The following is a 21,903-nucleotide window of genomic DNA, read 5'->3' on the forward strand; positions in this document are numbered from 1 at the left end:
ATTTAATAAACACTTCGTCGACCAGGACTTGAGACCACAACGTTCCCAGCTCGGTTCCACAGCTGGTACGTCTGCACACTTCTCTTCTCTTCGAGATATATCACTAGGGGTTCCCTTCTGGCGGGAGCTCAGCAGAGCGCAGCTTTCCCCTGCGATGTCTGGCACTCAAGTGAGGTCAAGGTCCTCCGGACGCGAGCCTCACGCCTCCAGCAAAATGTCCACATCTCCTAGCCAGTCATCTATATGTTTCCTTCTTCACTGCCCATAATCTTAAATTGTTATATATATCCAAGCAACTCTTTTACATATGGGTTATCACCTCAATATTTGCTAGACCTTCTAATCAGGTCAGGCTTGCTGAATAACTCTCAAGGAGGGAGACTCGTTTCCCTTGTAGGCTGAGATCATAACAATATATATATATATATATATATATATATATATATATATATATATATATATATATATATATATATATATATATATATATGTGTGTGTCGTACCTAGTAGCCAGAACGCACTTCTCTGCCTATTATGCAAGGCCCGATTTTCCTAATAAGCCAAGTTTTCATGAACTAATGGTTTTTCGAGTACCTAACCTACCTAACCTAACCTAACTTTTTCGGCTACCTAACCTAACCTAACCTATAAAGATTGGTTAGGTTAGGTTAGGTAGGGCTGGCTAGGTTCGGCCATATATCTACGTTAATTTTAACTCCAATAAAAAAAAATTGACCTCATACATAATGAAATGGGTAGCTTTAACATTTCATAAGAAAAAAAATAGAGAAAATATATTAATTCAGGAAAACTTGGCTTATTAGGCAAATCGGGCCTTGCATAGTAGGCTGAGAAGTTCGTTCTGGCTACTAGGTACGACACACACACACACACACATATATATATATATATATATATATATATATATATATATATATATATATATATATATATATATATATATATATATATATATGTCGTACCTAGTAGCCAGAACTCACTTCTCAGCCTACTATTCAAGGCCCGATTTGCCTAATAAGCCAAGTTTTCCTGAATTAATATATTTACTATATTTTTTTTCTTATGAAATGATAAAGCAACCCTTTTCTCTATGTATGAGGTCAATTTTTTTTTATTGGAGTTAAAATTAACGTAGATATATGACCGAACCTAACCAACCCTACCTAACCTAACCTAACCTATATTTATAGGTAAGGTTAGGTTAGGTAGCCAAAAAAAGCTAGGTTAGGTTAGGTTAGGTAGGTTAGGTAGACGAAAAAACATTAATTCATGAAAACTTGGCTTATTAGGCAAATCGGGCCTTGAATAGTAGGCTGAGAAGTGCGTTCTGGCTATTAGGTACGACATATATATATATATATATATATATATATATATATATATATATATATATATATGTCGTACCTAGTAGCCAGAACGCACTTCTCGGCCTACTATGCAAGGCCCGATTTGCCTAATAAGCCAAGTTTTCCTGAAGTAATTTTTTTTCTCTAATTTATTTCTTATGAAATGATAAAGCTACCCATTTCATTATGTATGAGGTCATTTTTTTATTATTGGAGTTTAAATTAACGTAGATATATCACCGAACCTAACCAACCCTACCTAACCTAACCTAACCTATCTTTATAGGTTAGGTTAGGTTAGGTCGCCGAAAAAGTTAGGTTAGGTTAGGTTAGGTAGGTTAGGTCGTCGAAAAACAATTAGTTCATGAAAACTTGGCTTATTAGGCAAATCGGGCCTTGCATAGTAGGCAGATAAGTGCGTTCTGGCTACTAGGTACGACATATATATACATATATATATATATATATATATATATATATATATATATATATATATATATATATATATATATATATATATATATATATATATATATATATATATATATATGTCGTACCTAGTAGCCAGAACGCACTTCTGAGCCTACTATGCAAGGCCCGATTTGCCTAATAAGCCAAGTTTTCCTGAATTAATATATTTTCTCAATTTTTTTTCTTATGAAATGATAAAGCTACCCATTTCATTATGTATGAAGTCAAATTTTTTTTATTGGAGTTAAAATTAACGTAGATATATGACCGAACCTAACCAACCCTACCTAACCTAACCTAACCTATCTTTATAGGTTAGGTTAGGTTAGGTAGCCGAAAAAGTTTGGTTAGGTTAGGTTAGGTAGGTTCGGTAGTCTAAAAACAATTAATTCATGAAAACTTTGCTTATTAGGCAAATTGGGCCTTGCATAGTTGGCTGAGAAGTGCGTTCTGGCTACTAGGTACGACATATATATATATATATATATATATATATATATATATATATATATATATATATATATATATATATATATATATATATATATATATATATATATATATATATATATATATATATACATATATAGTCAGAATTCGGCTCAAAAATCACGCTCAGGAGTCAAATTTTCGACATGTCAGACATTTTGAAAACTGCAGGAGGGTCTAGTCTGACATGGTCTAGTAGCAAGTTCATATTACTGTGGATAGTTTTTTTTGGGGGCCGGGCCTTTTAGTATATATATATATATATATATATATATATATATATATATATATATATATATATATATATATATATATATATATATATATATATATATGTCGTACCTAGTAGCCAGAATGCACTTCTCAGCCTACTATGCAAGGCCCGATTTGCCTAATAAGCCAAGTTTTCATGAATAAATTGTTTTTCGACTACCTAACCTACCTAACCTAACCTAATCTAACTTTTTCGGCTACCTAACATAACCTAAACTATAAAGATAGGTTAGGTTAGGTTAGGTAGGGTTGGTTAGGTTCGGTCATATATCTACGTTAATTTTAACTCCAATAAAAAAAAATTGACCTCATACATAATGAAATGGGTAGCTTTATCATTTCATAAGAAAAATATTAGAGAAAATATATTAATTCACGAAAACTTGGCTTATTAGGCAAATCAAGCCTTGCATAGTAGGCTGAGAAGTGCGTTCTGGCTACTAGGTACGACATATATATATATATATATATATATATATATATATATATATATATATATATGTCGTACCTAGTAGCCAGAACTCACTTCTGAGCCTACTAGGCAAGGCCCGATTTGCCTAATAAGCCAAGTTTTCATAAATTATTTGCTTTTCGACTACCTAACCTACCTAACCTAACTTTTTCGGCTACCTAACCAAACCTAACCTATAAAGATAGGTTAGGTTAGGTTAGGTAGGGTTGGTTAGGTTCGGTCATATATCTACGTTAATTTTAACTCCAATAAAAAAAAATTGACCTCTTATATAATGATATGGGTTGCTTTATCATTTCATAAGAAAAAAATTAGAGAAAATATATTAATTCATGAAAACTTGGCTTATTAGGCAAATCGGGCCTAGCATTGTAGGCTGAAAAGTGAGTTCTGGCTACTAGGTACGACATATATATATATATATATATATATATATATATATATATATATATATATATATATATATATATATATATATATATATATATTGTGACGATAATCTCTTTCAAGAGATTGAGCCTGCTCTTCGCTACATGATTTACGTCATGTTACAAGTACAAGATACTATATTGAAGATACGTCCACCACTATCGCCAAACGTTTTGCCCAGGAAGCAAAGCGTATCTTGCACCACCAGACACGCCGACTCCTCCACCTGTCGTCAATGAGCAAACTACCCATTCTCCGCCTGCCTCCTCCTGATTGGCTGGTGTGTCGCCGACCGCACCTGCACCTGCACTCACGGCCCCTCCCTGAGTCGACGTCTGTGCCAGCTCACGCCGTTTTCCTCAGAATATCTCTGTGCTCTTTGAAGTTCACATCTCTCTCTGGTAGACTAAGCCCTGGCTGTAGTGTACGAAGGGAGATAGCAGCTTAAGCCAGTATTCTAAGCACCTGATTAATATTACTATTATCTTGCACTTCATTTTATTTTAGAGTAAATTTCACCTATTAATTATTCATGTTGTTTTGTTTGTTGACTTGTTTTGAATTTTACGTAAGCCAAGGGATTGTCTTTGTTCATATCTTGTTTTCTAAAGTAATTAAAATTTCATTGTTTATATTTTGTGTTTTGTGTGTCTTCCCATAACCTTACCAAAGACAAACAGGCAAGCAGTCTTTTTTTTTCTGTAAATGTGACAAGGCATTGCCACTTGCCATTGGAGGACTGCCGAACATCAACACTTCAACACTTTACCGTCACAATATATATATATATATATATATATATATATATATATATATATATATATATATATATATATATATATATATATATATATATATATATATATATGTATATATATATATGTATATATATATGTCGTACCTAGTAGCCAGAACGCACTTCTCAGCCTACTATGCAAGGCCCGATTTGCCTAATAAGCCAAGTTTTCATTAAATAATTGTTTTTCGACTACCTAACCTACCTAACCTAACCTAACCTAACATTTTCGGCTACTTAACCTAACCTAACCTATAAAGATAGGTTAGGTTAGGTTAGGTAGGGTTGGTTAGGTTCGGTCATATATCTACGTTAATTTTAACTCCAATAAAAAAAAATTGACCTCATACATAATGAAATTGGTAGTTTTATCATTTCATAAGAAAAAAATTTGAAAAAATATATTAATTCAGGAAAAGTTGGCTTATTAGGCAAATCGGGCCTTGCATAGTAGGCCAAAAAGTGCGTTCTGGCTACTAGGTACGACATATATATATGTATATATATATATGTATATATATATGTATATATATATATATATATATATATATATATATATATATGTATATATATATGTATATATATATATATATATATATATATATATATATATATATATATATATATATATATATATATATATATATATATATATATATATATGCGAACAGGCCTGAATGGTCCCTAGGACTATATGCAACTGAAAACTCACACCCCAGAAGTGACTTGAACCCATACTACCAGGAGCACTCTGCTGGCGTACAGGATCCCTTAACCACTCAACCAACAACACGACCGGACAAAAGAGGATGGCAACCGAGGCTATTTCCATCCCCCCGTCGGCACTCGGTTAGTAATCTTGGGCATGGTATTTTATCAAATCACCTCATTCTTTGGGGCACACGTGAGGAACACAAATGCGAACAAGCCTGAATGGTCCCCAGGACTATATGCAACTGAAAACTCACACCCCAGAAGTGACTTGAACCCATACTACCAGGAGCACTCTGCTGGCATACAGGATCCCTTAACCACTCGACCAACACGACCGGACAAAAGAGGATGGCAACTGTCACGTGGGGGGTGGGCCGGGGCTCTGCTAGCACTCGGCTGCTAGGGGCTCAAAAGGCTGAATACTCAGCCCCTCCGACTCCCGGGATTCACCGGAGTCTCCTTGGTCACACAGGAGAGGACCAACAATGCCCACCTCCGCAGGTCTTTGCTTCCACCACAAAAGGGGGTGCCACTGATTCACCCTGGAAGCCCTTCAGTCAAACACGGGGAAACTGCTGTTAACAGTTCTGGCCTAGACCCGTGGAGGAGTGAAGGAAGACTCAGGCTTACCTTATAACAATAACCTCCCTGAGTCTTGCCTGCCAGACAAAAAGGTTGCAGGAACTCCTTTCCCGCCTGTCTTCTCTATCTTCTTAACAAGGTCGCCAGCTGGGTTATTATATCTGCACCCCAGCAATGCAGTTCAGTGAGTGTATTATATATTGTTTGTAGCCAGAAGATTGCTACTCCCATAGATCTGCTACTAGACTGTCGGCCTAGGGTACTCTCCCAGGAAGGTCTGTGTGGCTTTACCTCTCTCTAGCCACCACGTTACTAGTTGCTACCATTCAGGCACTGATACTGATCGGATGGCTAAGGGTACACCTTTATATAGGTCCGTGCTGTCTTTACCACTCTCCAGGCAATAAGAACTGCTATAGAGAACGTAGTGTTCCCTAGGTGGTACTATGATAACCTTCGTGTATGCTCATAGAGAAATATTATAAATGGAGGCACACTTAAACATAGTGATAAAATGTGTGAATTTACTGACGCAAATTACATGATCACACATACAATCACAAGTAATACATGAATATGAAAATAAGGATAATAAGTCTGGAGATCGTCAGCCTCTTCTTCCACGACCTCCAACACTCCTTCAACTGGGCAGAAAGACAGGAGTCCCACACTCTCTCACAGGAGGGCCTCTTCACCACGTCGCGCCTCTTCTTAACTGTCCTGCCATCCATACATACTGTCCCCTCTGACAGTCCTGGACACAAGCTGCCTTGCAGCCTATTCTAATACTAAAGTATTAATGTCCTATTGCCACATACATAAGTAAACATTGTGGCCTAACTAGCCTACTCACACAAGGGGTAATGGGTGGGAAAATGATCTACCTTACATTCCTGGCTCACGACGCCTGTCCCTCGATGGTGTGAGGTTCCCACGCTTCCTGAGACGATCCTCGACGATCCAGGAACGTTCCACAGGTTTTCAGGTGTCGTGGAGCCTTCGCGTCGTCGCCGTTCCAATCCCTGAGATTCAGCTACCCCAATCCTGGTTCATCGATGGGCACTGAGCTAACCACTATTTTCCCACACTCGCCACTTCCACAAGGTGTTGCTCCTTGTCCTAGGCACGGTGTCGTCCCTCCAAAACCCTCAGTGGATGTGACCCGGTCACAGCTAGGCTTGCCCGCCACACCTTTCCAGGCCCTCAACGTCCAGCGTCGCCGCCCAGCGTCGTCGCCGAATATTTTCCAAGTTTGGCACTCTTTCGCTCAATAAACTTGGTTCCTTTTTGCTTCCCAGAAGCGCGGGGTCTCCAATACATCAGATGGGCTGCGATAGCCTGCGCTAATCCACTAAGAAAGGCTTGTAGAGCCTCTAATCCTTGAGAGCTGACCGAGGTGCATCCTCTCGCTTCCAAGGCCAGGTCAACTCTGACGTTGGCACCGCCCGGGGCACTCGGTGACGTCATGGCGGGCCCTGATTGGTCGCCCGCGACCTAAGTCGGCCAATCCGCGATCGGCTAGTGTCCCTTCCAAAAGGTCATATCTGCATTAGGGGATACTCTTTCATTTTATAACAGGGCGCCAATTTCCCCTTACTTACAACTTATAATGTAACTTCCTTCCCTTAACTGGCAGCCGGTCTGGTCGCCACATATATCAATAGACTCCCTGAACCTCAGAGAATCAGTAGGGAGAGCTGATATGACTCTTAAAGCAGGCAAACGAAAGAGATAGGAGAGGGCACCGTAACACAACCGAGGCTATTTCCATCCCCCGCCGGCACTCGGTTGGTAATCTTGGGCATGGTATTTTATCAAATAACCTCATTCTTTGAGGCACATGTGAGGAACACAAATGCGAACAAGCCTGAATGGTCCCCAGGACTATATGCAACTGAAAACTCACACCCCAGAAGTGACTCGAACCCATACTACCAGGAGCACTCTGCTGGCGTACAGGATCCCTTAACCTGTATTGATTGATTTGATAAAATACCATGCCCAAGATTACCAACCGAGTGCCGGCAGGGGATGGAAATAGCCCCAGCTGCCATCCTCTTTTGTCCGGTCGTGTTGGTCGAGTGGTTAAGGGATCCTGTACGCCAGCAGAGTCCTCCTGTTAGTATGGGTTCGAGTCACTTCTGGGGTGTGAGTTTTCAGTTGCATATATATATATATATATATATATATATATATATATATATATATATATATATATATATATATATATATATATATAAATATATATATATATATATATATATATATATATATATATATATATATATATATATATATATATATATATATATATATATATATATATATATATATATATATATATATATATATATATATATATGAGAACACTGTGTCTATGAACTTAAGGCACAACTCTCCTAAACACGAGAGTGAAGTACACAACTTTAGAACACTTTCCCACCAAGAGACTCGAACCCTAGCCAGCACAGAAGCCTTCCAGCAACTGGCATAACAGGTACGCCTTAACCCGCTCCACCACCTGCTCAGACCCTTAAAAGAGATGGTAATTTCGGAGTATTTAAATACCCCAAAGATCATCACCTCCCAAGAGCACCAGAGCAAGTGAGGGGGTCATTTATACGTTTATTTCATCAAGTCCCTGTTAATATGGGAGAACACTGTGTCTATGAACTTAAGGCACAACTCTCCTAAACACGAGAGTGAAGTATACAACTTTAGAACACTTTCCCACCAGGAGACTCGAACCCTAGCCAGCACAGAAGCCTTCCAGCAACTGGCATAACAGGTACGACTTAACCCGCTCCACCACCTGCTCAGACCCTTAAAAGAGATGGTAATTTCGAAGTATTTAAATACCCCAAAGATCATCACCTCCCAAGAGCACCAGAGCAAGTGAGGGGTCATTTATACGTTTATTTCATCAAGTCCCTGTTAATATGGGAGAACACTGTGTCTATGAACTTAAGGCACAACTCTCCTAAACACGAGAGTGAAGTACACAACTTTAGAACACTTTCCCACCAAGAGACTCGAACCCTAGCCAGCACAGAAGCCTTCCAGCAACTGGCATAACAGGTACGCCTTAACCCGCTCCACCACCTGCTCAGACCCTTAAAAGAGATGGTAATTTCGGAGTATTTAAATACCCCAAAGATCATCACCTCCCAAGAGCACCAGAGCAAGTGAGGGGGTCATTTATACGTTTATTTCATCAAGTCCCTGTTAATATGGGAGAACACTGTGTCTATGAACTTAAGGCACAACTCTCCTAAACACGAGAGTGAAGTATACAACTTTAGAACACTTTCCCACCAGGAGACTCGAACCCTAGCCAGCACAGAAGCCTTCCAGCAACTGGCATAACAGGTACGACTTAACCCGCTCCACCACCTGCTCAGACCCTTAAGAGATGGTAATTTCGAAGTATTTAAATACCCCAAAGATCATCACCTCCCAAGAGCACCAGAGCAAGTGAGGGGTCATTTATACGTTTATTTCATCAAGTCCCTGTTAATATGGGAGAACACTGTGTCTATGAACTTAAGGCACAACTCTCCAAAACACGAGAGTGAAGTATACAACTTTAGAACACTTTCCCACCAGGAGACTCGAACCCTAGCCAGCACAGAAGCCTTCCAGCAACTGGCATAACAGGTACGCCTTAACCCGCTCCACCACCTGCTCAGACCCTTAAAAGAGATGGTAATTTCGGAGTATTTAAATACCCCTAAGATCATCACCTCCCAAGAGCACCAGAGCAAGTGAGGGGTCATTTATACGTTTATTTCATCAAGTCCCTGTTAATATGGGAGAACACTGTGTCTATGAACTTAAGGCACAACTCTCCTAAACACGAGAGTGAAGTATACAACTTTAGAACACTTTCCCACCAGGAGACTCGAACCCTAGCCAGCACAGAAGCCTTCCAGCAACTAGCATAACAGGTACGCCTTAACCCGCTCCACCACCTGCTCAGACCCTTAAAAGAGATGGTAATTTCGGAGTATTTAAATACCCCAAAGATCATCACCTCCCAAGAGCACCAGAGCAAGTGAGGGGTCATTTATACGTTTATTTCATCAAGTCCCTGTTAATATGGGAGAACACTGTGTCTATGAACTTAAGGCACAACTCTCCTAAACACGAGAGTGAAGTATACAACTTTAGAACACTTTCCCACCAGGAGACTCGAACCCTAGCCAGCACAGAAGCCTTCCAGCAACTGGCATAACAGGTACACCTTAACCCGCTCCACCACCTGCTCAGACCCTTAAAAGAGATGGTAATTACGGAGTATTTAAATACCCCAAAGATCATCACCCCCCAAGAGCACCAGAGCAAGTGAGGGGTCATTTATACGTTTATTTCATCAAGTCCCTGTTAATATGGGAGAACACTGTGTCTATGAACTTAAGGCACAACTCTCCTAAACACGAGAGTGAAGTATACAACTTTAGAACACTTTCCCTCCAGGAGACTCGAACCCTAGCCAGCACAGAAGCCTTCCAGCAACTGGCATAACAGGTATGCCTTAACTCGCTCCACCACCTGCTCAGACCCTTAAAAGAGAGGGTAATTTCGGAGTATTTAAATACCCCAAAGATCATCACCTCCCAAGAGCACCAGAGCAAGTGAGGGGTCATTTATACGTTTATTTCATCAAGTCCCTGTTAATATGGGAGATGTTATGATCTCAGCCTGCAGGAGAAACGAGTCTCCCTTCTTGAGAGTTATTCAGCAAGCCTGACCTAACTAGAAGGTCTAGCAAATATTGAGGTGATAACCCATGTGAAAAATGGTATGGTGGATTCAATGAACAATTTAAGATTATGGGCAATGAAGAAGAAAACAGATAAATGACGGGCTAGGAGATGTGGACATTTTGCTGGAGGCGTGAGGCTCGCTTCCGGAGGACCTTGACCTCACTTGAGTGCCAGACATCGCAGGGGGAAGCCGCGCTCCGTTTGAGCTCCCGTCAGAAGGGAACCCCTAGTGATATATCTCGAAGAGAAGAGAAGTGTGTAGACGTACCAGCTGTGGAATCGAGCTGGGAACGTTGTGGTCTCAAGTCCTGGTCGGCGAGCAGATATTTAATCGCCCAGAAGCATTATTGTGGGCTGTGTGGAGCGCCCTGACCAGACGCCGTCAGAGGGAAAGCGCCCTCGACCAATTAATCTGTGGTAAGCACGATAAACGCCAGTTCATAGTGATTGTTTGTAGTTGGTCGTGTGCCCAGCGACAGTAGCGATGTTTATTTATAGGTTAGACATGTTTTAATAAGGCAGAAAGCCTGAAATAGGAGAGTGAAGAGGGAGGAGCACGGAGCGACGTCCGTCCGCTCTGAGCGCTGGCGGACGACTGAGGGAGCCCGGCTCCGGATGGAGGAAGACCCTCCCAGTGAGTGAGGACCGCCGCAGGCGAGGTGGAGTATGGACCCGCCCAAAACGGGGGAGTCCACTCTCACTGTATGTAGAGGACAGATAGAGGTTTGAGGCAAGCATATTGTGTGGTTATTTTTGTTTATGTGTTAAAGGGGAACATTTTATTGGAGTGTCGATGGGTTGCAGGTTTGTCTTTGGGGAAGAAGTTGCTGAGAACTTCGAAGCCAGCAGATGATGTAGCTGATGAGACTCCAAGGTAGTGGAGCAGAGGACCTCGAGCTGTGAGGAGAAGCAGCAGTGAAGAGGAGTGTCACGTGCTTCTGTAGAGGTGGTGTAGCAGCCAAGAGAGCTGTGGAAGAACCTAACAGAAGGGTGAAGCACCGTAGTTGCACAAGGAAACTTCATGATAGCAGCCTGGAGGAGCTGCAGAGGATCCTGGTAGTGAAGCCCGGAAGAACCTAAGGATATTAGGGTTGTGAACTTCCAGAGGTGGAAGGGGGAAGTTCTGGTGGATTACTTATAGGGAGTTGATAGTGTTTGGTTGTCAGTAGCGTGCAAGACGCAGTGAGAGGTGAGTGACTGTTGGCATCCTTATGTCAAGGAGTTTTTTATACTGAAGTATCAATGAACATTTATACTGGTATATGTTATTGCATTCAAATGCTGATTTTCTATATATATATGTTATCTTGCTGATGGTGCAACAGTGTGTAGGCTTGACCAACTTGAGGAGGTTAATAGTATCAGGTGGCGAACCAGGAGATAGGATACCACTTGATAAGCTGATAATAGAGTTCTGATGGTATTGGAGTGCAACCTGATTGTGATATTATAGAGTATAGGACTCATTATTATTATATGTGTGTATGTATCGTGTATGTGCTTTGTTCAGTAAATGTGTCACAATTTGCTGGTGTTTGCCCTTGTCCTAGTGAGGCTTCCCAGGAGGTAGTAAAGAAGGAGAGAGAGAGAGAAAGAACCACGAACCACTGCTGTGGACAGGGTAGGAGGTAATACTAGTAAGTCATAGGGGGATTGAGGAGATCATATCTCATAAGGAGAGAGTGGGGAGTCACAGCGGCTCGAGTGGGTGTGTGCACGTGACAACGAGGCTAAGTGTTGGAGCCGCATCCCCTGAACGTGTGACGTTGAGCCCCTCTCCAAGAGCCAGAAGCGCCACGGGTGATCTCCTAGTATAAGCACTCTGCCGAGTTGTGGGTTGGGTTGTCCATAGAGAAGGATCAACGACGACAACACCAACCAACCCACAGTCTATAACAAATTGGGGGCCTGTGTCCGGGAGAGTGAACTGACACACCCACACCCTGTCCAAGAGTGGATTTGTACACCCTTGCTGAAATAAACTGTGTGACCGCAGGTGTATACTCTCTCTCTTGGGAAGACTCACAGGACAAGATGGATAAGGTGCAAGCATTTGTGGAGTCAGGCAAGCCTGAGGATTTAGAAGGTTGCACGAGGGATCAATTGAAACAAATAGCAGAAAAATGTGGCATCAGGTTGAAAGCATCTAAAGTAGCTGGGATGAAGGATGAGATCCTGAGGCAGTTGAGAGCCAGAAGTGAAGCGGCAGAACAAGGAGCCCAGGAAGGAGCTGAAAGTAGAAAGGAGGATGATGGGCAGGATGACGTGAGATCCCAGGGATCGAGTAGGAGCAGCAAGAGTAGCCGCAGTAGCAGGAGTAGCCGAAATAGGAGCTTGGAGAGATTCCAGTTAGAGCTCCAGATCCAACAACAGCGTGAGGAGAGACAGTTCCAGCTGGAAAAGATGAAATTGGAACTCCAGATGAAGAATGAAGCCGAGAAGGAAAAAGAGAAAACCAGGCTGGAAGTAGAAAAAGAGAAAACCAGGCTGGAAGTAGAAAAAGAGAAAACCAGGCTGGAAGTAGAAAAAGAGAAAACCAGGTTGGAAGTAGAAAAAGAGAGAACAAAACAAATGCAGATAGAAGCGAATAGAACCTTGGCTGAGCAAAGGATTGAACATGGGTTGCCAGAGAGCACCACCCAGGTATCACACCCACCAGATGTTAGGGTTAGGGAGAAGGACATTCCCTTGTTTGTGCCCGAAGAGGCAGAGAGCTTCTTCGAGCATTTTGAGAAAGTAGCCAGTATCAAGGAGTAGCCACAGGAGGAATGGGCCCAGCTGGTCCAGTTAAGATTGACCGGTGCAGCCAGGGAGGCATACACCCAATTGTCACTGGAAGAGTGCCAGGATTACGCCACAGTAAAGAGCAGCATATTGCGCTCGTTTCAGTTAACCCCAGAAGCTTATAGAAAGCGCTTCAGAGAGATGATCAAAGTTGGAGCATGTACGTTTGCTGAGACAGCAAGAGATCTGGAAAGACGATTCCAGAAGTGGATTGAGGCTGCTGGAGTTGGATCTTACGCTGACCTGAAGCAACTGATGGTCATGGAAAAGTTCTTGGAGATGATGCATCCTGAAACAAAGTTCAAGATCCAAGAAGCAGGGATAATGGAGGTGAAAGATGCCGCAGATAGGGCGGATATGATTACTGAAGCATACAATAGCTTGAGGGAGAACAGAGTGAGAAGCGAGGCGAGACGCAGCAATGGCAGATCCAATGGAGTCTGGGGAGGAAGAAATTATGAGAGACCCAGAAGAGTCTGGGGTGAGAAAAATTTTGATAAATGGGCAGATAAAAGTAAGTACCCAAAAACTCAGAAGAGTAGGTCGCGCACTTCATCTGAAAGTGAAGATGGAGGAGCAAAACGAGAAACTGATCGTTATCCGGGAAATCAAGAGTCCAGTAAAGCTCCACAGAGTGCGAGTAGTACGTCTGGCCCGAGGAACTCCAATACGAGTGGGCAGAGTCAGAGCTACTCTGGTACCTATAGGAGAGATTTCTCCCAGATGAAATGTTACCAATGTAACGGATTGGGTCACGTGATGCGAGATTGTCGACAGGGCAAGAGAGTTGTGACCCTGGCCATGTGTGACCCCCGAAGTAAATATACTAATGTGTTCCGAGACAAACCACAGAAAGTGAACTTAGTGAACGAGAGGTATAGGCCGTTCATGAGCAAAGGTTGGATCAGTGTAGGAGGCCAACCTGAAGTAGAAGTTGGTATCTTAAGAGATACCGGAGCTAATCAGAGCTTGATTACGAGAAGCCTGATTGGGAATGATCGACGGTTAGCTGGCAGTGGGAAGATGAAAGTATATGGGTTATTGTCGGAGAGTGACATGCCCGTATGTGCTGTCCAGCTAAGGTCGGAATATGTGTCGGCAGAGGTGATGTTGGGAGTATGCCCCGACATACCTATTCCAGGAGTCCAAGTGATCCTAGGGAATGACTTGTGCGGGACAAAGGTGTTGCCGAGAGTCGTAGCGGAGACTGTGCCAGAGGAGTGCCCAGAAGGCCACTGCACGGGTGGGACACCTGAGAGTGTGAACCTGACTGACATCCGGGGAGATGAGTCAGGAGGCCGCCAAGCCATTGAAAACCCTGTCTCGGTAGTGATGAAGGCAGAGGTGGCCGACGAGGAAGACACTGGAGAAGATGAGACAGTGTCAATTAAACCGGTAGAAGATATCGACGTAGATATAGCATGGCTGTTTGATGAAGGTCCAGCCCAGAAAAATGAAGTCTCGGTGAGGTCAAAAGTGAAGATGGCCCAGCCGAAGAAGAATACTGTGGAGAGAGTTGACCTGAAGAGAGCCCAGACTGCTGAAATTAAGAATCGGAAGGTGAATGCAACTGTGCTGAGTAGGAATGAGGGAAGATGTGGACATACTGAGGACGGGAGTAGAGCGTCACGTTGTCCACGAGCACAGAGGCATAGGGATAGTGGAGTTAAGTTGTTTGAGATGTCAAGAGTTGACATGTTTCACAGACAACGTGGAGGAGAGATAGTGAAGAAGAGTAATAACCGAGAAAATGAAAGGAGAAGAGACAGTATGTGTGGAGAGATGCTTACGAGCACTCTGGGAGAGGCAAGGCGACGTGTACGGTCGAGTGCTGTTGGATGTAATACAGTGCCCGAAGAAACTTTTAGGGAACGAAGAAGAGTTGAAGGAGAAGAAATGGAGTTGCATAGAGGTAAAAAGTGTGGGGAGAGGAAGATGATACAAGCATGGAGGAATAGAGGAAAGCCGAGGACTCGGTGGAAGTCAAACAGGATGAGGTCTTGGACAAATGAGGAGACGAAAGGGAGGATAGTCGGTGAAGACGAGGGAGTGAAGTATGATGACAGGAGACGAAAGTATAATGGCAGTAGATGGAAGTGTGAAGACGACAGAGGAGGTACAGACAGCAGATGTCTGACTCTGGACGGGAAGAGAAGAAGACGAGGAAACGGAGGGTGGAGACAGTAAGTAGAGTGGACCAATGGATTGCAGGCGTCCAAGGAGGACAGCCTAGCCAAGAGGTGCCAGAGAAGTCAAATCGTTTATGAGAAGATCATGTTTCTGGAGAGTTGTGAGCCAGATGTTGCAAGGTGCAACGAATTAATTGCAGACTCCTAAGAGAGTATATGGGGTGAAAAACGAGACAGTGTAGTGGCGGATGTATTATCCCGAGCTTTGCCACTGGAATAACTCTCAAAAATAAGGGGAGGGGAGTGTTATGATCTCAGCCTGCAGGAGAAACGAGTCTCCCTTCTTGAGAGTTATTCAGCAAGCCTGACCTAACTAGAAGGTCTAGCAAATATTGAGGTGATAACCCATGTGAAAAATGGTATGGTGGATTCAATGAACAATTTAAGATTATGGGCAATGAAGAAGAAAACAGATAAATGACGGGCTAGGAGATGTGGACATTTTGCTGGAGGCGTGAGGCTCGCTTCCGGAGGACCTTGACCTCACTTGAGTGCCAGACATCGCAGGGGGAAGCCGCGCTCCGTTTGAGCTCCCGTCAGAAGGGAACCCCTAGTGATATATCTCGAAGAGAAGAGAAGTGTGTAGACGTACCAGCTGTGGAATCGAGCTGGGAACGTTGTGGTCTCAAGTCCTGGTCGGCGAGCAGATATTTAATCGCCCAGAAGCATTATTGTGGGCTGTGTGGAGCGCCCTGACCAGACGCCGTCAGAGGGAAAGCGCCCTCGACCAATTAATCTGTGGTAAGCACGATAAACGCCAGTTCATAGTGATTGTTTGTAGTTGGTCGTGTGCCCAGCGACAGTAGCGATGTTTATTTATAGGTTAGACATGTTTTAATAAGGCAGAAAGCCTGAAATAGGAGAGTGAAGAGGGAGGAGCACGGAGCGACGTCCGTCCGCTCTGAGCGCTGGCGGACGACTGAGGGAGCCCGGCTCCGGATGGAGGAAGACCCTCCCAGTGAGTGAGGACCGCCGCAGGCGAGGTGGAGTATGGACCCGCCCAAAACGGGGGAGTCCACTCTCACTGTATGTAGAGGACAGATAGAGGTTTGAGGCAAGCATATTGTGTGGTTATTTTTGTTTATGTGTTAAAGGGGAACATTTTATTGGAGTGTCGATGGGTTGCAGGTTTGTCTTTGGGGAAGAAGTTGCTGAGAACTTCGAAGCCAGCAGATGATGTAGCTGATGAGACTCCAAGGTAGTGGAGCAGAGGACCTCGAGCTGTGAGGAGAAGCAGCAGTGAAGAGGAGTGTCACGTGCTTCTGTAGAGGTGGTGTAGCAGCCAAGAGAGCTGTGGAAGAACCTAACAGAAGGGTGAAGCACCGTAGTTGCACAAGGAAACTTCATGATAGCAGCCTGGAGGAGCTGCAGAGGATCCTGGTAGTGAAGCCCGGAAGAACCTAAGGATATTAGGGTTGTGAACTTCCAGAGGTGGAAGGGGGAAGTTCTGGTGGATTACTTATAGGGAGTTGATAGTGTTTGGTTGTCAGTAGCGTGCAAGACGCAGTGAGAGGTGAGTGACTGTTGGCATCCTTATGTCAAGGAGTTTTTTATACTGAAGTATCAATGAACATTTATACTGGTATATGTTATTGCATTCAAATGCTGATTTTCTATATATATATGTTATCTTGCTGATGGTGCAACAGTGTGTAGGCTTGACCAACTTGAGGAGGTTAATAGTATCAGGTGGCGAACCAGGAGATAGGATACCACTTGATAAGCTGATAATAGAGTTCTGATGGTATTGGAGTGCAACCTGATTGTGATATTATAGAGTATAGGACTCATTATTATTATATGTGTGTATGTATCGTGTATGTGCTTTGTTCAGTAAATGTGTCACAATTTGCTGGTGTTTGCCCTTGTCCTAGTGAGGCTTCCCAGGAGGTAGTAAAGAAGGAGAGAGAGAGAGAAAGAACCACGAACCACTGCTGTGGACAGGGTAGGAGGTAATACTAGTAAGTCATAGGGGGATTGAGGAGATCATATCTCATAAGGAGAGAGTGGGGAGTCACAGTGGCTCGAGTGGGTGTGTGCACGTGACAACGAGGCTAAGTGTTGGAGCCGCATCCCCTGAACGTGTGACGTTGAGCCCCTCTCCAAGAGCCAGAAGCGCCACGGGTGATCTCCTAGTATAAGCACTCTGCCGAGTTGTGGGTTGGGTTGTCCATAGAGAAGGATCAACGACGACAACACCAACCAACCCACAGTCTATAATAGAGAACACTGTGTCTATGAACTTAAGGCACAACTCTCCTAAACACGAGAGTAAAGTATACAACTTTAGAACACTTTCCCACCAGGAGACTCGAACCCTAGCCAGCACAGAAGCCTTCCAGCAACTGGCATAACAGGTACGCCTTAACCCGCTCCACCACCTGCTCAGACCCTTAAAAGAGATGGTAATTTCGGAGTATTTAAATACCCCAAAGATCATCACCTCCCAAGAGCACCAGAGCAAGTGAGGGGTCATTTATACGTTTATTTCATCAAGTCCCTGTTAATATGGGAGAACACTGTGTCAATGAACTTAAGGCACAACTCTCCTAAACACGAGAGTGAAGCATACAACTTTAGAACACTTTCCCACCAGGAGACTCGAACCCTAGCCAGCACAGAAGCCTTCCAGCAACTGGCATAACAGGTACGCCTTAACCCGCTCCACCACCTGCTCAGACCCTTAAAAGAGATGGTAATTTAGGAGTATTTAAATACCCCAAAGATCATCACCTCCCAAGAGCACCAGAGCAAGTGAGGGGTCATTTATACGTTTATTTCATCAAGTCCCTGTTAATATGGGAGAACACTGTGTCTATGAACTTAAGGCACAACTCTCCTAAACACGAGAGTGAAGTATACAACTTTAGAACACTTTCCCACCAGGAGACTCGAACCCTAGCCAGCACAGAAGCCTTCCAGCAACTGGCATAACAGGTACGCCTTAACCCGCTCCACCACCTGCTCAGACCCTTTAAAGAGATGGTAATTTCGGAGTATTTAAATACCCCAAAGATCATCACCTCCCAAGAGCACCAGAGCAAGTGAGGGGTCATTTATACGTTTATTTCATCAAGTCCCTGTTAATATGGGAGAACACTGTGTCTATGAACTTAAGGCACAACTCTCCTAAACACGAGAGTGAAGTATACAACTTTAGAACACTTTCCCACCAGGAGACTCGAACCCTAGCCAGCACAGAAGCCTTCCAGCAACTGGCATAACAGGTACGCCTTAACCCGCTCCACCACCTGCTCAGACCCTTAAAAGAGATGGTAATTTCGGAGTATTTAAATACCCCAAAGATCATCACCTCCCAAGAGCACCAGAGCAAGTGAGGGGGTCATTTATACGTTTATTTCATCAAGTCCCTGTTAATATGGGAGAACACTGTGTCTATGAACTTAAGGCACAACTCTCCTAAACACGAGAGTGAAGTATACAACTTTAGAACACTTTCCCACCAGGAGACTCGAACCCTAGCCAGCACAGAAGCCTTCCAGCAACTGGCATAACAGGTACGCCTTAACCCGCTCCACCACCTGCTCAGACCCTTAAAAGAGATGGTAATTTCGGAGTATTTAAATACCCCAAAGATCATCACCTCCCAAGAGCACCAGAGCAAGTGAGGGGGTCATTTATACGTTTATTTCATCAAGTCCCTGTTAATATGGGAGAACACTGTGTCTATGAACTTAAGGCACAACTCTCCTAAACACGAGAGTGAAATATACAACTTTAGAACACTTTCCCACCAGGAGACTCGAACCCTAGCCAGCACAGAAGCCTTCCAGCAACTGGCATAACAGGTACGCCTTAACCCGCTCCACCACCTGCTCAGACCCTTAAAAGAGATGGTAATTTCGGAGTATTTAAATACCCCAAAGATCATCACCTCCCAAGAGCACCAGAGCAAGTGAGGGGTCATTTATACGTTTATTTCATCAAGTCTCTGTTAATATGGGAGAACACTGTGTCTATGAACTTAAGGCACAACTCTCCTAAACACGAGAGTGAAGTATACAACTTTAGAACACTTTCCCACCAGGAGACTCGAACCCTAGCCAGCACAGAAGCCTTCCAGCAACTGGCATAACAGGTACGCCTTAACCCGCTCCACCACCTGCTAAGACCCTTAAAAGAGATGGTAATTTCGGAGTATTTAAATACCCCAAAGATCATCACCTCCCAAGAGCACCAGAGCAAGTGAAGGGGTCATTTATACGTTTATTTCATCAAGTCCCTGTTAATATGGGAGAACACTGTGTCTATGAACTTAAGGCACAACTCTCCTAAACACGAGAGTGAAGTATACAACTTTAGAACACTTTCCCACCAGGAGACTCGAACCCTAGCCAGCACAGAAGCCTTCCAGCAACTGGCATAACAGGTACGCCTTAACCCGCTCCACCACCTGCTCAGACCCTTAAAAGAGATGGTAATTTCGGAGTATTTAAATACCCCAAAGATCATCACCTCCCAAGAGCACCAGAGCAAGTGAGGGGTCATTTATACGTTTATTTCATCAAGTCCCTGTTAATATGGGAGAACACTGTGTCTATGAACTTAAGGCACAACTCTCTTAAATACGAGAGTGAAGTATACAACTTTAGAACACTTTCCCACCAGGAAACTCGAACCCTAGCCAGCACAGAAGCCTTCCAGCAACTGGCATAACAGGTACGCCTTAACCTGCTCCACCACCTGCTCAGACCCTTAAAAGAGATGGTAATTTCGGAGTATTTAAATACCCCAAAGATCATCACCTCCCAAGAGCACCAGAGCAAGTGAGGGGTCATTTATACGTTTATTTCATCAAGTCCCTGTTAATATGGGAGAACACTGTGTCTATGAACTTAAGGCACAACTCTCCTAAACACGAGAGTAAAGTATACAACTTTAGAACACTTTCCCACCAGGAGACTCGAACCCTAGCCAGCACAGAAGCCTTCCAGCAACTGGCATAACAGGTACGCCTTAACCCGCTCCACCACCTGCTCAGACCCTTAAAAGAGATGGTAATTTCGGAGTATTTAAATACCCCAAAGATCATCACCTCCCAAGAGCACCAGAGCAAGTGAGGGGTCATTTATACGTTTATTTCATCAAGTCCATGTTAATATGGGAGAACACTGTGTCTATGAACTTAAGGCACAACTCTCCTAAACACGAGAGTGAAGTATACAACTTTAGAACACTTTCCCACCAGGAGACTCGAACCCTAGCCAGCACAGAAGCCTTCCAGCAACTGGCATAACAGGTACGCCTTAACCCGCTCCACCACCTGCTCAGACCCTTAAAAGAGATGGTAATTTCGGAGTATTTAAATACCCCAAAGATCATCACCTCCCAAGAGCACCAGAGCAAGTGAGGGGTCATTTATACGTTTATTTCATCAAGTCCCTGTTAATATGGGAGAACACTGTGTCTATGAACTTAAGGCACAACTCTCCTAAACACGAGAGTGAAGTATACAACTTTAGAACACTTTCCCACCAGGAGACTCGAACCCTAGCCAGCACAGAAGCCTTCCAGCAACTGGCATAACAGGTACGCCTTAACCCGCTCCACCACCTGCTCAGACCCTTAAAAGAGATGGTAATTTCGGAGTATTTAAATACCCCAAAGATCATCACCTCCCAAGAGCACCAGAGCAAGTGAGGGGTCATTTATACGTTCATTTCATCAAGTCCCTGTTAATATGGGAGAACACTGTGTCAATGAACTTAAGGCACAACTCTCCAAAACACGAGAGTGAAGCATACAACTTTAGAACACTTTCCCACCAGGAGACTCGAACCCTAGCCAGCACAGAAGCCTTCCAGCAACTGGCATAACAGGTACGCCTTAACCCGGTCCACCACCTGCTCAGACCCTTAAAAGATATGGTAATTTCGGAGTATTTAAATACCCCAAAGATCATCACCTCCCAAGAGCACCAGAGCAAGTGAGGGGTCATTTATACGTTTATTTCATCAAGTCCCTGTTAATATGGGAGAACACTGTGTCTATGAACTTAAGGCACAACTCTCCTAAACACGAGAGTGAAGTATACAACTTTAGAACACTTTCCCACCAGGAGACTCGAACCCTAGCCAGCACAGAAGCCTTCCAGCAACTGGCATAACAGGTACGCCTTAACCCGCTCCACCACCTGCTCAGACCCTTAAAAGAGATGGTAATTTCGGAGTATTTAAATACCCCAAAGATCATCACCTCCCAAGAGCACCAGAGCAAGTGAGGGGGTCATTTATATGTTTATTTCATCAAGTCCCTGTTAATATGGGAGAACACTGTGTCTATGAACTTAAGGCACAACTCTCCTAAACACGAGAGTGAAGTATACAACTTTAGAACACTTTCCCACCAGGAGACTCGAACCCTAGCCAGCACAGAAGCCTTCCAGCAACTGGCATAACAGGTACGCCTTAACCCGCTACACCACCTGCTCAGACCCTTAAAAGAGATGGTAATTTCGGAGTATTTAAATACCCCAAAGATCATCACCTCCCAAGAGCAAGTGAGGGGTCATTTATACGTTTATTTCATCAAGTCCCTGTTAATATGGGAG

At 43.5% G+C, this 21,903-nt stretch overlaps 1 protein-coding gene across 1 annotated transcript; it reads left to right on the top strand.

The window, feature by feature from the left end:
* The first annotated feature begins 10,304 nt into the window (after positions 1 to 10,304).
* On the top strand, positions 10,305 to 13,813 carry LOC138363398 (uncharacterized). Its single transcript, XM_069322430.1, has 2 exons — positions 10,305 to 10,776; positions 11,164 to 13,813. The coding sequence occupies exon 2, from the start codon at positions 12,394 to 12,396 to the stop codon at positions 13,114 to 13,116; it is 723 nt and encodes a 240-aa protein (XP_069178531.1). The 5' UTR covers positions 10,305 to 10,776; positions 11,164 to 12,393; the 3' UTR covers positions 13,117 to 13,813.
* The last annotated feature ends 8,090 nt before the right edge of the window (positions 13,814 to 21,903 follow it).

The sequence above is a fragment of the Procambarus clarkii genome, chromosome 11 (assembly GCF_040958095.1).
Source record: "Procambarus clarkii isolate CNS0578487 chromosome 11, FALCON_Pclarkii_2.0, whole genome shotgun sequence".
NCBI lineage: Eukaryota > Metazoa > Arthropoda > Malacostraca > Decapoda > Cambaridae > Procambarus > Procambarus clarkii.

Excerpts from the sequence above, each read along its gene's own strand:
- LOC138363398 (XM_069322430.1), top strand. The coding sequence starts at position 12,394 with ATGGATAAGGTGCAAGCATTTGTGGAGTCAGGCAAGCCTGAGGATTTA.